Here is a 13837-nt window from a genome sequence, read left to right as displayed (position 1 = left end):
AATGATCAAAGGCTTCATGACTTAACCTGTCAGGAATTAGACATGACAAAACTACAGAAATTATGTGTTATTTGTATAAACCGACTTTTGCAACTGGCTAGAGAGTGCAAAAAGGATCTCTATGTATTTGAATCTTTGTGAACTAGGTGGCATGATAGGGAATGGGAAAAATAAGAATCAGTAAATCAAAAACCCATAGGAAAATTTGAATTTCTGTTTGACACTGTGAAATAAAATTCAGTATCTAATTAGTGAAGGCAAACAAGAACAAACAGCAGCAGGAGCAGAAGCAAACGCTGCCTCTTTTGGGGCTCTGGCATTTATATACCCTCTCAAGAGTCCCCAGAATTCCAAACGTAAACTGTCTTCAGCTGGCAAAATCACACTGCTGCTAGAGCATGAGGCAAATCACAGTCAGCTCTGTGGACAGTCTGAAGCAGCCCCATATCCCACACCTGGGATTGAAACAAAAACACATTCCCAAAGCATTTCTGTGTTTGTAAAGAATCCAAAGTTCTCACTACAGAGATTATTTATTTGTATATATTTTTATGTATATGAGTGTTTTTCATGCATGTGTGTCTGTGTACCACATGTGTGCCTGGATACCGGCACAGGCTAGAAGAGGGTGTCAGATCTTTTGGGTTTGAGTTACAGATGCCTGTCATGTGGGTGCAGGGAACCAAGCCCAGGTTCCCTGAAAGAGCAGCCTTGAATACATAATTCTAATCATCTTTGGGCATCTTGGTATTTATCTTCCTCTGTTACCGTTCTTCCTTGTGCAAGGACTCCACACATCCCCAGAGCTCATTGGCATGCTGAAGTGAAGGTAGGTAAGGGGACCAAAGGGGAGGCATGTTATGGTCAGACAAACTCTGGGTGTGGCATTTCTGATAGTGGTGAGTCCCACTGTGGCGTCTCTAAAGACCCCCAGGTCTTCAGGACATTCCCTTAATAAAGCATCATTGTCCTCAGCAGTTTGCAGGGTGAGGTGGCAACAGATGGAGGACACTTGACTGGGGAGACCACCTTCAAGGCCCAGATGGGATAGACTGTAGGTCCTCAACTGTGCACCAATGGGAACGTTGCTGTTTCCCCGCTCATGAAGTGGAGTCTGGCCTAACAGTTCTCTTCAGGGTTCTAGATCTGACCTTGGCACTCAGATCTGAGCAGAACTTCCTTTCCTCCTCCCATGATGTGGCACCATATTCAAAAGTTTTATAGCGTGATTTCAGTGCAAACAAGTGTTGAGACAGTGGGTAGCAGGGTGCGTGTGTTCACATAGGCCACGTAGCCTGTGTTTCCCATAACAACTGCAGACTCCTATTTTTGTTTTAAATTCTTACCTTTATTTTATGTAGGTGGGTGTTTAGCCTGCATGCATGTCTGTGTACCATGTATGTGTGTGTTGCCCATGGAGCCCAGAAGAGGGCTTGGGTCCTCTAGAACTGTAGTTACAGCAGCTGTGAGCCACCTCGTGGGTGCCAGGAATTGAACTCAGGTCCTCTGCAAGAGCAGCCAGGTCTCTTAGCTTTGGAGCCATGTCTCCAGCCCCACCTTCTATCCACCAGTTGAGTTATGGCTTCCTAGAAGCTTTCACACATGGGTCCCTGTTCTCCAAGCTCTTACCACCATGGCTCTTCTGGATTATAGATGTGGTCATCTGCTTTGTGTTTAAAGCCTGTTGCTGCTCCCTCGCTGGTCCAGGGGCACAGTCCCCCCGGCTAATATCTTCCCCGGGGTGTCCTCTAGGCTCCCTGACTGTGGGTGCTTTCCCCCTGTGCCTGCTGTTCCTGTTGCTCAGGACGATGTTTGCCAGCCCTCTTCTTCTGGAAGGCCTTTCTCTACTGCAATGTCACTAAATACATCCCTTGTGGCATAGCTCCTGTGGAATCGTAATTCGTAAAACACGGTGCTCCAGTGATACTTGGCTTTCTCCTTCTCTGACCCCTGACTTTTGTGATGAGAGAGACTGGGGACTTCCTTTGCCTATGGTCACGTTAAATGAAACACCATACCTGCCAGGTGTTAGCCCCATTACATGCTAAGGGAGCCAACATCCCTTCACAGTGAGTGTCAGGGCACTGGAGCCACTTCCTTTGCTGGCACAGGATGTCCTTTGCTGCTGCGTCCCAGGTGAAGGGAACGGGCTGACAGAGATGCTCTCAAGGGCATGCGTGGAAGGTGTACCGCTGAGGTCCCTAATGCTCCATCTCTCTTTCTCTTCCTTTTCCCCGTGCACAGTGTCAAGCCAAGCCCTCCTCCACCCACGGTGCAGGCCGAGGAAGCCGAGAAGAACCAGAAGACCGTCACGGTCAACCCTGCGCACATGGGGAAGGCCTTCAAGGTTATGAATGAGCTCCGAAGGTACTCACCCTCCCTGTGCCCGTTCGGGTGGAACCCAAGGGTGGGCTTCACCAGGGGCTGAGAACAGAGGCATGGACACAGCACCCCCTGAGTTCTGACTCTCCCTGCCGGCTCTCCGTCTGCTGATTCTGAGACTGGAACCCTCTGTGAGCTCATATACGTGTGTGTGTGTGTGTGTGTGTGTGTGTGTGTATGTGTGTGTGCATGCGCACGCACACCTCACAGCATGCATCTGTATTTAATACCTACCTTTCAGTGGTTCATCACAGGGGTGTTCCTTCGTGGTTAGAGCAGGTCCGTGGGTAAATCTGAGAACTGATACTGGAATAACTGAGCGCCTACACACAGTTGCACACTAGAGACTGTGGATGGCACGTATTGTTTGGCTTCCCTCCGCCACTCCTTGGACCGAGGGCTCGGGAAGGGAGTCACACAACTGGCAGACCACGCCTCTCCTGGCACGTATGTTAACCCTGTAGAGAAAGACTCGGGTGAGAGGGCATCCGACCCCCATGAGCTGGGTGATGGCCTGATGAAAGGCCAGCGTGCATGCTTGGCAAGCGTGTTACAAGATGGGTTCTGGCGCTGGAAGTAAAAAGCCAGCGAGCAGCACGTCTTCCTGCCTCAGCGGCTGGCCAGGCCCTGGGAGGAGAGTGTCAGAAACGCGAAAGGTGGTTGGAAACAGACTCTCAGCGGGGTGCACTGTGCGCCGGGCAGGTTATGGGGGCACACAGTCTTAGTTATTTTTTAAAGGGGGGGAAGCAGAACCAAGGACGAAAATGAGCGTCAAAGACACGGGTGACAGTTGAGCCAAGTAAGAGTTAAGGACAGGAAGTGCTGTGGGGTGGGAAGGGCCTTCTAGGCATGCGGCGAGGAGAAATTTTAGCTGAGATGGGGCATTCTATTTGATTAAAAAAATCCTCTGCACTTTATCAGCCATTGTTTGTGCGCATGTAAACACACATACGTGTGTGTGTGTGTGTGTGTGTGTGTGTGTGTGTGTGTGTATGAGGGTGTGACACCATGCACCTGGGATTCAGAGGACAGCTCTCATCACCTCTCTCTTTTCACCCCTGTGTGGGTTCTGGGGATTAAAGTCAGGTTGTCTAGCTTGCACAGCCAGCTCCCTTTCCCAGTGAGCCTTCTCCCCAGACCTGAAGTCCCCATTCTTTGTTTTTTCCCTCATTTCTTCTTTCTGTATGGTCTAGTATTTCACACACACAAACACGCGCGCGCGCGTGCACAAAACCAAATTAAATTAAGGCAACACATGGCTTATTGTCCAGTTTATGGTAGGCCTCCTGCCAGACTCCCTGGAGAGGGGGGGACCCCAGCTCTCAGGAGGGATGAAGCTCACAGCTTTTCTCGACAGGCTTGAGTTTGGCTGTCCAACCACCTGCAGGGACCTCCGAGCACACACACAGTTCCCCCTCCTCTCCCTCAGCTACCACCACCCTTCATTTGAACGTGAGCGGCCACCCACCCGGAGGTTGCTGGGCTCTGTGCTTTCTCCAGCAGCGTCTGCTCGACTTGGGTCTGGCTCTGCCAGCCGTCCAGCTGCTCCTTCTCTGAGGGCTCGGCGCTGCCAACGTTGTGGGCATGCTAGCTCCTTCTAGACACTGTGAGAAAAGGACTCTCGTGCCCAAACTCATGTGGGTGTGAGAATGCACACATTAAACGTCCCAAAGCCTTCCCACGTGTGCTTGGCTCACACGTGTGCAGTGTCTGGGGTCTAAGCAGCACAGTCCTTCGCTGAGATGTAAACAGTCTCATCCTTTCTCTCTCTGTTCTGCTCAGACGGATCACACTCTGTCTCTATTTGGCTGGGGGAGTTTTTAGGCCAGGTCTCAGCATGAGGTGCCCTGGCCCTCTGTCTTTGTCTTTTTCTCCAGACTGTATCTCCTTCCACAGAACACTGAGAAAATGTAGATAGATCAAAAAGTCATACACAGACACGGCTCAGTGGTTAGAGCCCCGGCTGCCCCCACAGAGGACGTGGGTTCGGTTCCCAGCACCCATCTGGCAGCTTACAACCGTCTGGATTCCAGCCCCAGGGGACCCAACGCCCTTTTCTCTCCTCCCCAGGCACTGCACACACGCAGTGCGCATGCGCATACACCAGGTCACAACACCCATCAATCCATATAAAATAAAAATCAAGGCTAAGAGTATTTTAAAGTCAGACATAATTTTGTGAGTGGTACCTGTGGATAGATTTTTGGGGAGTCACTTTCTCTTCTTTGGTTTACTTACAGATTTGACTTTTTTCTTAGTTCTATCGCCGAACAATTTTTTTTTCCCCTACGTCACTGTTCTCCAATGTCAAGCAAATGGATAGACCATATTTCACTTTTGGCTTCTTTAAAATAAAAGCCGGCTCCCTGCTCATGGGTATTACCTAACGGCTCACACTCGTAGCGGCGTGTCCATCGCACAAGCAGAGACTCTGGGCTCACTCAGTTCCAGTGCACACCAACCTCGTGGCCCTGGGCAGCTTCACTCATCTCCCCGAGACCGCACTCTTGTCAAGCGTGCTCGGAGGCTGATGACACCATTCTTGCTGGGTTGTTAAAGGCCTAATGAATAAGGTGCTCAGAATAGTGCTAGCAGACCCATTGTGGTTGTTAAATATGTGTGCCCCTCAGGGGTTCTTTCTATAGAATCAATGCCCAGAACTAGAGTAGGTTCTGGGCTATTTCAGTCCAAGCACACATGCTCCTTGCAATTTGTGAATCATACAGCTCCTGAGTCTCCACTTCTTTTGGCTCCTGTGGTAGAGAATGGGCTGTTGGCATGGCAACCGCACAGCCTCGCCCCTCTGTCACGTCTGAGCGCTTGGTTCTGGCCGGGATGCTTTTGGGTGGCAGCTCTAGTGGCTCCTGACCTGGAGACCAGCAGATAGTGGGAACGAGGCCTTCCCCAAGCACACCCCAACCAGGCCTGAGAGGGGAGCAGGCAGGATGGAGTAGTCAGCCAGTGTTTGGAATTCCCTCTCTGTGCTGACGGTTGGTTGATTGTGTTCGCTATGCTGCTGGCTTCCAACACCCACTGTGTGTGTGCATGAGTGTGTGTGGACACGTGCATGTGAGTGAGTGTGTGTGTGTGTGTGTGTGTGTGTGTGTGTGTGTGTGTGTATGGCACCAGGGTGCCCTTGCCACAGTGTGTTGCTTGGGGAGACCAGAGCACACCTTTGTGGCATTGGTTGCCCATCCTGCTGAAGCAGGAACCTTTGCCTGGGAGCTATCTTCTCCTCAGGTGTGTTTTCACTACTCGTTACCCGTAGTGGACCGCGTGAGCAGGCTGCTTTCTGTTTTCCTTTTGGTACCAGCTTTGTGACGAGATGACTAATATGCTCTATGATCCACTTATTGAAAGAGTGTAATTTAAGGCGTCGCCAGTCACCCAAATCTAGCCGGCTTTAGAAGAGTTTCATTTATTTCAGAAGAAAGTCCAAGCTCTTGGGCACTAGCCTGGTGTGCAAGCCTCCTGCCTGCTATTACCCTGCCTTCTCCCTCATCCCCAACAACCACCAGCCTCTTTGTCTCTATGTATTTGGTTATTTTAGAATCAGACTGTTAGACAGTGTGTCCTCCTTTGTGTCTGCTTTCTTTCCGCTAATACAATGTTTCTGTTTTGTTGTTTTTGGATGTGTGTGTGTGTGTGTGTGTGTGTGTGTGTGTGTGTATGTGTGTGTGTGATGCATTAGTATGCATGTGCATTTAGAGCCCCAAAGTCAACGTCAGTGTCACTCCTCAGCTGTCATTCAGTGTTTTCTGAGACAGGTGTCTCAGTGACTGGAACTCACCTCTCGGGGTAGGCCAGCTGGCCAGCGGGCCACGGAGAGTTGCTTGCATGTCTCCACGCCTAACTTTTTCTTAAAACGTGGCTTCTGGATATTGAGGGCGTGCTTCTAAAGTGGACGCTTTACAAGCTAAGGCAGCTTTCAGTCCTGTTTCTGGGTTTTTGACTCTTGTAGCTCAGGCTAGACTCAAATTCCTGATCCTCCTGCCTCCGTTTTCTAAGTGCTGGGATTCCAAACCTCAAACCTATGTCATGGTTTGAGGTTCATCTGTGCTGTGGCACATCCCAGCATCTCCTTCCTTTTACTTGGGGAGTGATGTTTCCTCCACCAGATAGCACATTTGGCTTCTGGGAGCACTGCTTGCTCTCAGTCCTCAGGGGCATGTCTCTGTGTTACTCGTGTCTTCATTTCTTGAGTGTAGATATAGGAGTGTGAGGGCACAGGAATGTGAGGGTACAGGAGTGGGATTTATCTTTTCCAGTTTCTGCAGCTCCTCTCTGATATCTGTCATTAATTGTGATGTTGTTCGTAGGTATTGGCGTGGGTGTGAGGTGATGCCGATGGTTTGAATTTCTCTGACAGTCGTGGGCTGTTTCCTGTGATTATCAGCCATTTTGTCATCTTATTTAGAAAGATGGGTTTTAAAATCTCTTGTCTCTATTTTAAAATTAGGTTCTTTTTCTGTTGATTATTTGGGTGTAAGTCAGATTTGGTTTTATATTCTAGATGTATGCCCATTTTCATATAAATGTTTTGCTAAAAATCATTTTATGGCTTGGAAATCCTTATTTCCCAGTGATGTCCTTTAAAGTGTAAATGTTTTAAACATGGACAGCTAATTTGGTATTTTTAAAAATGTTTAAATTAATTTATTTTTTATTAATTACAGTTTATTCACTTTGTATCCCAGCTGTAGCCTCCTCCTTCATTCCTTCCCAATCCTGTCCTCCCTCCCTACCACTTCTCCACCCATGACCCTCCCCCAGTCCACTGATAGGGGAGGTCCTCCTCCCCTTCCCTCTGACCCTAGCCTATCAGGTCTCATCAGGACTGGCTGCATTGTCTTCCTCTGTGGCCTGACAAGGCTGCACCCCTCCCCTCAGGGGGAGGTGTTAAAAGAGCCAAACACCGAGTTCATGTCAGAGACAGCCCCTGTTCCCCTTACTAGGTACCCACTTGGACACTGAGCTGCCATGGGCTACATCTGTGCAAGGGTTCTAGGTTATCTCCATGAATGGTCCTTGGTTGGAGTATCAATCTCAGAAAAGACCTCTTTGCCAAGATTTTTTTGATTCTTCTTGTGGAGCTCCTGTCCCCTCCAGGTCTTACTTTCTTCCCCTTCTTTTATAAGATTCCCTGCACTCTGCCCAAAGTTTGGTTATGAGTCTCAGCATCTACTTTAATCCCTTGCTGGGTAGAGTCTTTCAAAGCCCCTCTGTGGTAGGTTCCTGTCCTGTTCCCTGTTTTCTCCCTCTTACGATACCTGTCCCATTTGCCTTTCTGAGTGAGGCTTGATCATCTTACCCAGGATACATCTGGTGTGAAAGCTATGAGGCCATTGCACTATCTGAAACCACGATTTCTCCATGTTTTCTTCCAATAGGTTGATATTTTTGACTCTTAGGCGTTTGGCTCACTTTGAAGTACTTTTTGTATACTGTATGAGATAGTGATCAGACTTCATTCCACTGCGTGCTTATATCCAGGTACCCTGTCACTATTTGTTGGAAGGACTATTATTTCATAGTTGACCGGCCATAGCACACGTGTAAGAAATTGACTGAGGGGCTGGGGAGATGGCTCACAGGGTAAAGTGCTTGCCGTGCACAAGGAACCGAGTTCAGGTCTCCAGCACCCAGGAAAAAGCCAGGTGTGGCAGCTGAGGGTGATGAGGGTGGAGACCGGCACACAGATCCTCGGAACAAGGCAGCCTAGCCTCTGGGTGGTGAGTCCCAGTGGGGTAGGTGGCTCTGTCTCAGAAACTGAAGTGGAGGGCTTACAGGAAGGCTCAGGGCCTAAGAGCACTTGCCGCCAGAACCGATGACCTGGGTTTGCTCTCTAGGACTGTGATGTTGGAAGGAGAGAACTGGTTCCAGCCATTTGTTCTTACACACACACACACACACACACACACATTTGCCATGGCATATTCCCCACAGCAAGAATGAATGAGTGTAATACAACTCAAAAATAAGGTGGAGCATGACTAGAGAAGATACCTGACATTAACCTCAGGCCTTCACATGCATGCGCACACGTCTGTGTACCTGTACGCACATGTACATGGACACAGACTTGTGCCTTCTCATACCTTGATTGGCCACAATGTCATAAAATACATTACAAATAACAAAAGCCCATTTTTTTTTAATGGGCTTCTAATTCTTTTCTGTTGATCTGCATAGCTGTTACTATTCCTATGACTAGTTATTGGTTGTTAGTTATTATTCCATGGTATTGCTATGATCAAATACAAAAGCAACCTACAGGATAAAAGGCCTATTTGGGTTTGAAGTTTGAGTCTGTCAGTGTTGGGGAGGTCACAGCTGCTGCAGGAGCCTGAGGCAGGTGGTCACACTGTATCTATAGTCAGGAATCGGGGAGCAATGTCCAGCTCACTTCCCACAACCCCAGCCTAGGGAATGGTGCTGCCCACAGAGGGCAGGCTTTTCCATCTCAATTAACCTATTCAAGTTAACTCCCCTTAGGTATGCCTACAGCCGTCTCCCAGGTTGTCCTAGGCCTCATCAAGGTGACACCTGAGATACCATTATACTACCTGTTTTTATGTTTGTATCTTTTTTTTTTGGGGGGGGGGAAAGGCTGGTTCTCGCTCCTTTTTGATATTAAAAAATATAGTCTATTTTAGACAAGAGTCTCACTGCTTTACCAAAAGCGGCCTAGAAACTGGACCCCACAATGTGTGTCCCAGATAAGGCAGTCAAGAAAATGGTGTGAGCTGCTGTGCTCCCGTTCTTGTGGTTAGTAAGAGTGGGGTCAGTTCTGTCCTCATTCATGCTGTCTGCTGCAGAAGGAGGTCCTAATGGTCTCAACTTCTTAGCTCCCACCACCGGCCTGTCTTTTCCCACCCTATGTGCTAGTCGGTGATGCAGCCTAGGGTTGCTTTGGGAAAAGTACCGTATTTACGGTCTGGAGAACTGCCTTCAGGATTCAACTTCCTGGTTTGGGCATCTCTTTCCTTCTCTGGGTTTCGCAGGCCAAGTGTTGTCAAAGCCCACTGTGTGCATCTGAGGCTGCTGCTGTCTCAGGCTTTACAGTTCCGCTTCTCTGAGAGAAACTGGAAACAATGCATCGGTAGTTGACAATGGCTAGATGTGCTGCTCCAGAAGTTATCAAACTCATAACTTCGCTTCCATCTGCCGGCCGTGACAGACTCATTGATCCCAGCATCCTTACCTAGAATCCGACATGACCAAACTACAGTCAGACCACAGCTTAGCTGTGCTGGTCTTCGCTGCTTCGCCTCCTAGCATTAAGGGAGAGACTCGAGGTGATCGGGGTACCCTAGAAGGGGCTTGGGGATCCAGTTGCTTGCCGTAAAATCTCATCTCCACATTCCTGTGTGCCTTTGAGGAACCTGTTGATTTCTCTGGGCCTCAGTTTGTTCATCGTAGGATGCAGGCATAACAGCATTACCTCAGCGAGTTAGTTGTAGAGAAGATTAAATGAAATGGTGTCTGGGGGAAAAGCACTTAGTGCTTAGAGAAGTACTTAGCATCTCTAACTCAGTAAACATTATTATATCAATGATAGGAGAGAGAAGAACTTGGAAGGCTGTTGAGAAAGTTCTTGGATTGGCAGGGTCTTTGTGGTACCTTAAGGCACTCAAATATCCGTTTTCTTTTCTTTTTAGATGCTAGGGACTGAATCCAGAATCTAACAAACACTAGGCAACGCTCCTCTGCTGACCTATACCCTAAGGAAGTGCTTCTCAACCTTTAGCCCTTTAATACAGTTCCTCATATTATGACCTCCGACCATAAAATTATTTTTGTTGCTACATTAGAACTGTAATTTTTCTATTGTTATGAATTGTATTGTAAATGTTTTTGGAAATAGAGGATTACCAAAAGGGCCAAAACCCACTGAGAACTGCTGCCCTAAGGCCTATTTTACTTTTGTTTTGAGACGTGGTTTCACTAAATTGCTTAGGCTAGCCTTGAACTTGAGATCCTCCTGCCTTAGCCTCCTAAGTAGCAGGGATTATAGGCTTGTGCCACCAAGCCCAGTTCTTAATTGCCCATTCTGTCAATGAATGTAGATTGGTTCATTTCATTAACTGTTTATTTGTTTGAAAATATGTAGGGCCTACTATGTGGAAATATGCAGCCTTGTGTCCAAGGTACAGCATTAAATATGCTAATTACTTTTCCAAGTTCACAGTGGGGTGGAGGTGACTGCCATGTAAACAAGATAGTAGGAAGATTCTGGTGTGTGTGTGTGTGTGTGTTTACAGGTTTTTGTATCTTCACATGTGTGTACATACATGTGGAGGCCAAGAGGTCAATGTTGGGCATCTTTCTTAATCATTCTCTATCATGTTTTTAAATAGACTATCAATAATTTTCATTTTTTTTTTACAATTTATTCACTGTGTATCTTTAACTTTTTGGTAATTTCATAATGCAAATAATATATCTTGATCATATGCACACCCAAAGTCCCCTCCCAACTCCCAAGCACCTCAGCATATCCCCATTCCCCTTCCCGTCCTCTTCTTTTTTGGTTAATAACTATTGCTCATTTGAGTGTTGACTTATTTTGTTATCTTGTGCAGCTAATCATCACGTCAGTGAGTTCATGAGAGCAAGGGCCACACTCATGTCCTGAAGGCAGAATTTCGTAGCCCTCTTCCCCATCCTCCAGTTGGTAGATTCTTTCCTCCCCTTTTTGCTGATGTTCCATGAGCCGTGGGGTGCGGACTGATACAGATGTCCCACTGAGGGCTGAACCATTGCAGAGAGGAGCTTCTCAGGTAGAGACTGATGGTAGAACTAAACTGTGGTCATAAGTGTATGCATTTAGAAGGCGGTTGGACAGCATGCCACTTAGCAAAACAATTAAGAGTAGGCTCCTTCCTAAATAGCCTACGGCCTCCTGAGCCATGGGCTTTTGACCAGGTTTACAGCACCAGGCCTGAATTCATTCTTGTGGTACAGGCCTTATGTCCAGTTCAAAAGCAGTTGGTTACCCTTAGATAGTGTGCCGCTACTACACCAGTGGGCATATCTTGCCTGGAAGGTTGTTACTGCAGGTTACATCTGTGTTTTATTTTTAGAGATAAGGCCACCCACTGAACTCGGACCTTGCACATTTGACGAGATAGGCTGGCCAGCCAGCCTAGGGATATCTTTGTCTCTGTCTTCCTAGTGCTGAGAATACAGGCATGCATCGTGATGCCTGTTTTTTAAAAGTGCTTTCTTGGGGATTGAACTCAGGTCCTTCATGCTTGCATAGCAAACGCTTCACCAACTGAGTCATATCCTCAGCCCATAAGATTGTGTGTGCGATTATGAGTATATGAGACTGTATTGGGATGTCAGAGGAGGATGAGATGCTCTATTTTATTTATCACCCTCTCAGTCTCTGATGCTGAATTTTCTTGAGACAGGGTCTCTCAGTGAATTTGGAGCTAGATTGGTAGCCAGCAAGACCTAGCAATGTTACTCTCTTCTCCCCCTCACCAGCTCTGGAGTTGCCGGCATGCTCCCAGTCACACCTGCCTTTTCAAATGTAGGAGCAGGGGACCCGAACCAAAATCCCCATGCTTGCACAGGAAGCGCTTTTACCTGTTGAGCCGTCTACTTGGGCCCAGACAACAGTTTCCTTTTCTTTTTAGCAGTACTGGGAGGTCGAACTTAAGACTTTGTACGTGCTAGGCAAGTGTGCTACCACAGGGCTGCAGCCCCGGCAAGGTTCTTAGCGACTGTAACAATCGGAGCTTGCACAAGATGGTTGGGAGTGCTGTGTTTAAGGGTGTCTTTTGGTGGTGGTGTTAAATCTGGGTGGGAGGAGAACGCCCCCCCCCCCCCGAATCCATCTTGATTCTTACTAGTCCGGCATATGCAGTGGAGCCCCTTCGGGGAACAAGAGGGGGGGCTCGGGGTCTTGGGTGTGACGTGCTCATGTTCCATGGCATTACATCAGTTCCTGAGCCACAGTTGTCCTGATTCACTGCCGCAGACCTTGGGAACAGGGTGATGAGGTAAACGAAGCAGCCTTGGACTTAACAGCCACAGGAGAGCTGGGCCTCACCTTGTCTCTGTGGCAGGCTTCTGTATTGATAGCGTGTGGCCCCGGGTGGGATGGGGGTGGGGCAGGGCGGGGCAGGCGTCCACACCGTGACCCCCTCTGTCGCCTCGCTGGTGTCTTACAGTAAGCGGCTGCTGTGTGACGTGATGATTGTGGCAGAAGATGTGGAGGTAGAAGCCCACCGTGTGGTCCTGGCGGCCTGCAGCCCTTACTTCTGTGCCATGTTCACAGGTATGGCGAGGGCACACTAGAGGCAGCCTCAGGTGCTGGGAGAGTTCTGAGGGTGGCCGCATGACTGGGGAGAAGGGCGAGGGGAGGGAGGAGAGCCTGTCAGGAGGAACGTCTGTGCTTTGTGCCACGGAGGGCTGCGGGACCCCACCAGGAACAAAGGGACAGAACCAAAGCGCTAGTTAGTCTCAGGCTGTAGCAGCATGGTCCTGGGGGGAAGCTTGTTAGCTGTGTGTCTGCTGGGCCTGCTGAGGGCTGAGGCAGGGAAAAGAGACAGACCTGGTTACTGGTGCAGTGAGGAAGACCCGCTTCTTGACACCTGGCTGAGCACTCTCCCACGGGGATATACAGCTGGTCCTCTAGGGGACTAACAGATGTCTGCCAGCACCTTCGCCCAGTTTTCAGGGAAGGAGTCTCCTTGCCTAAGGATCTGACATGCGTCACGCCTGGGACCTGTCCCTGAAACCGGCAGGCTGAGCTTTCTGTCGGCAGCACCTACCCGTGCGATGCTCCAAGGAGTGCTGTTGGGCTTGTGAGCCATCAAGCTGGTTCAGATGTCCCTGCCATGTGCTTCCCAAGTGGCCTGCTCTGAGTGTGGCAGCCATCACCTCACATCCTGGCCTGTCCGCTAGTGGCTGTAGCACTGGTGCGCCTGGCTCTCTCTCACCTCACTGGCTGCCCTTCACCTTGCACGAGTGTTCCCTCAGAAGAGCTCCTCCTACCTCCTCCTCCTCCTCCAGCTCCATACAAGGCCTTTTCCAGCCCATGTCATAACCATTTAAAAACAAAACCCAAAACGATAGCTGTCTGTTTTTTAACCCACCTCCTCATTTCTTGTGAAGGTGGGGCTCTTGCTCAACCTGTTTGTTTCCCGTATCTTACGTGCTCACAGCATTAACGTGTGGATGAAGTGGCCCTGCTTGAGTGTGAGCTTTGGGAGTAAGGTTGGGAGAGGAGTTCGCCAAGACTGGTGAATGCAAACGTTTTCATTCACTAGAGTGACCTTTCCCTGCCGTGGGGCACAGCGGGGCCGGAGTCACCTTGTTGAAAGGGCCTTGGTACGGCGCTGTAGGAATAGTCTGTGCAAGCATCCCCTGGCGAGGGGCTCGGGAGCTGCTGAAGTAAACCACGTGACCTTGTCTCACTTGAGCCAGGACAGAGTGTACC

General features: G+C 49.0%; 1 protein-coding gene across 1 annotated transcript in view; it reads left to right on the top strand.

Moving 5' to 3' along the window:
- Positions 1 to 13837, top strand: part of Klhl3 (kelch like family member 3) — a 111657-nt gene that overhangs the window by 17326 nt on the left and 80494 nt on the right. Inside the window, exons 2-3 of the mRNA XM_055629403.1 lie at positions 2245 to 2367; positions 12567 to 12673. Of these exons, the coding sequence (XP_055485378.1) occupies positions 2245 to 2367; positions 12567 to 12673 (230 nt within the window). The remainder of the gene's footprint in view (positions 1 to 2244; positions 2368 to 12566; positions 12674 to 13837) is intronic.

The sequence above is a fragment of the Psammomys obesus genome, unplaced genomic scaffold (genome assembly GCF_907164565.1).
Source record: "Psammomys obesus unplaced genomic scaffold, mPsaObe1.curated_primary_1811, whole genome shotgun sequence".
NCBI lineage: Eukaryota > Metazoa > Chordata > Mammalia > Rodentia > Muridae > Psammomys > Psammomys obesus.
Note: the sequence above shows the minus strand (reverse complement) of the source record. Positions and strands in the feature narration are given on the sequence as shown.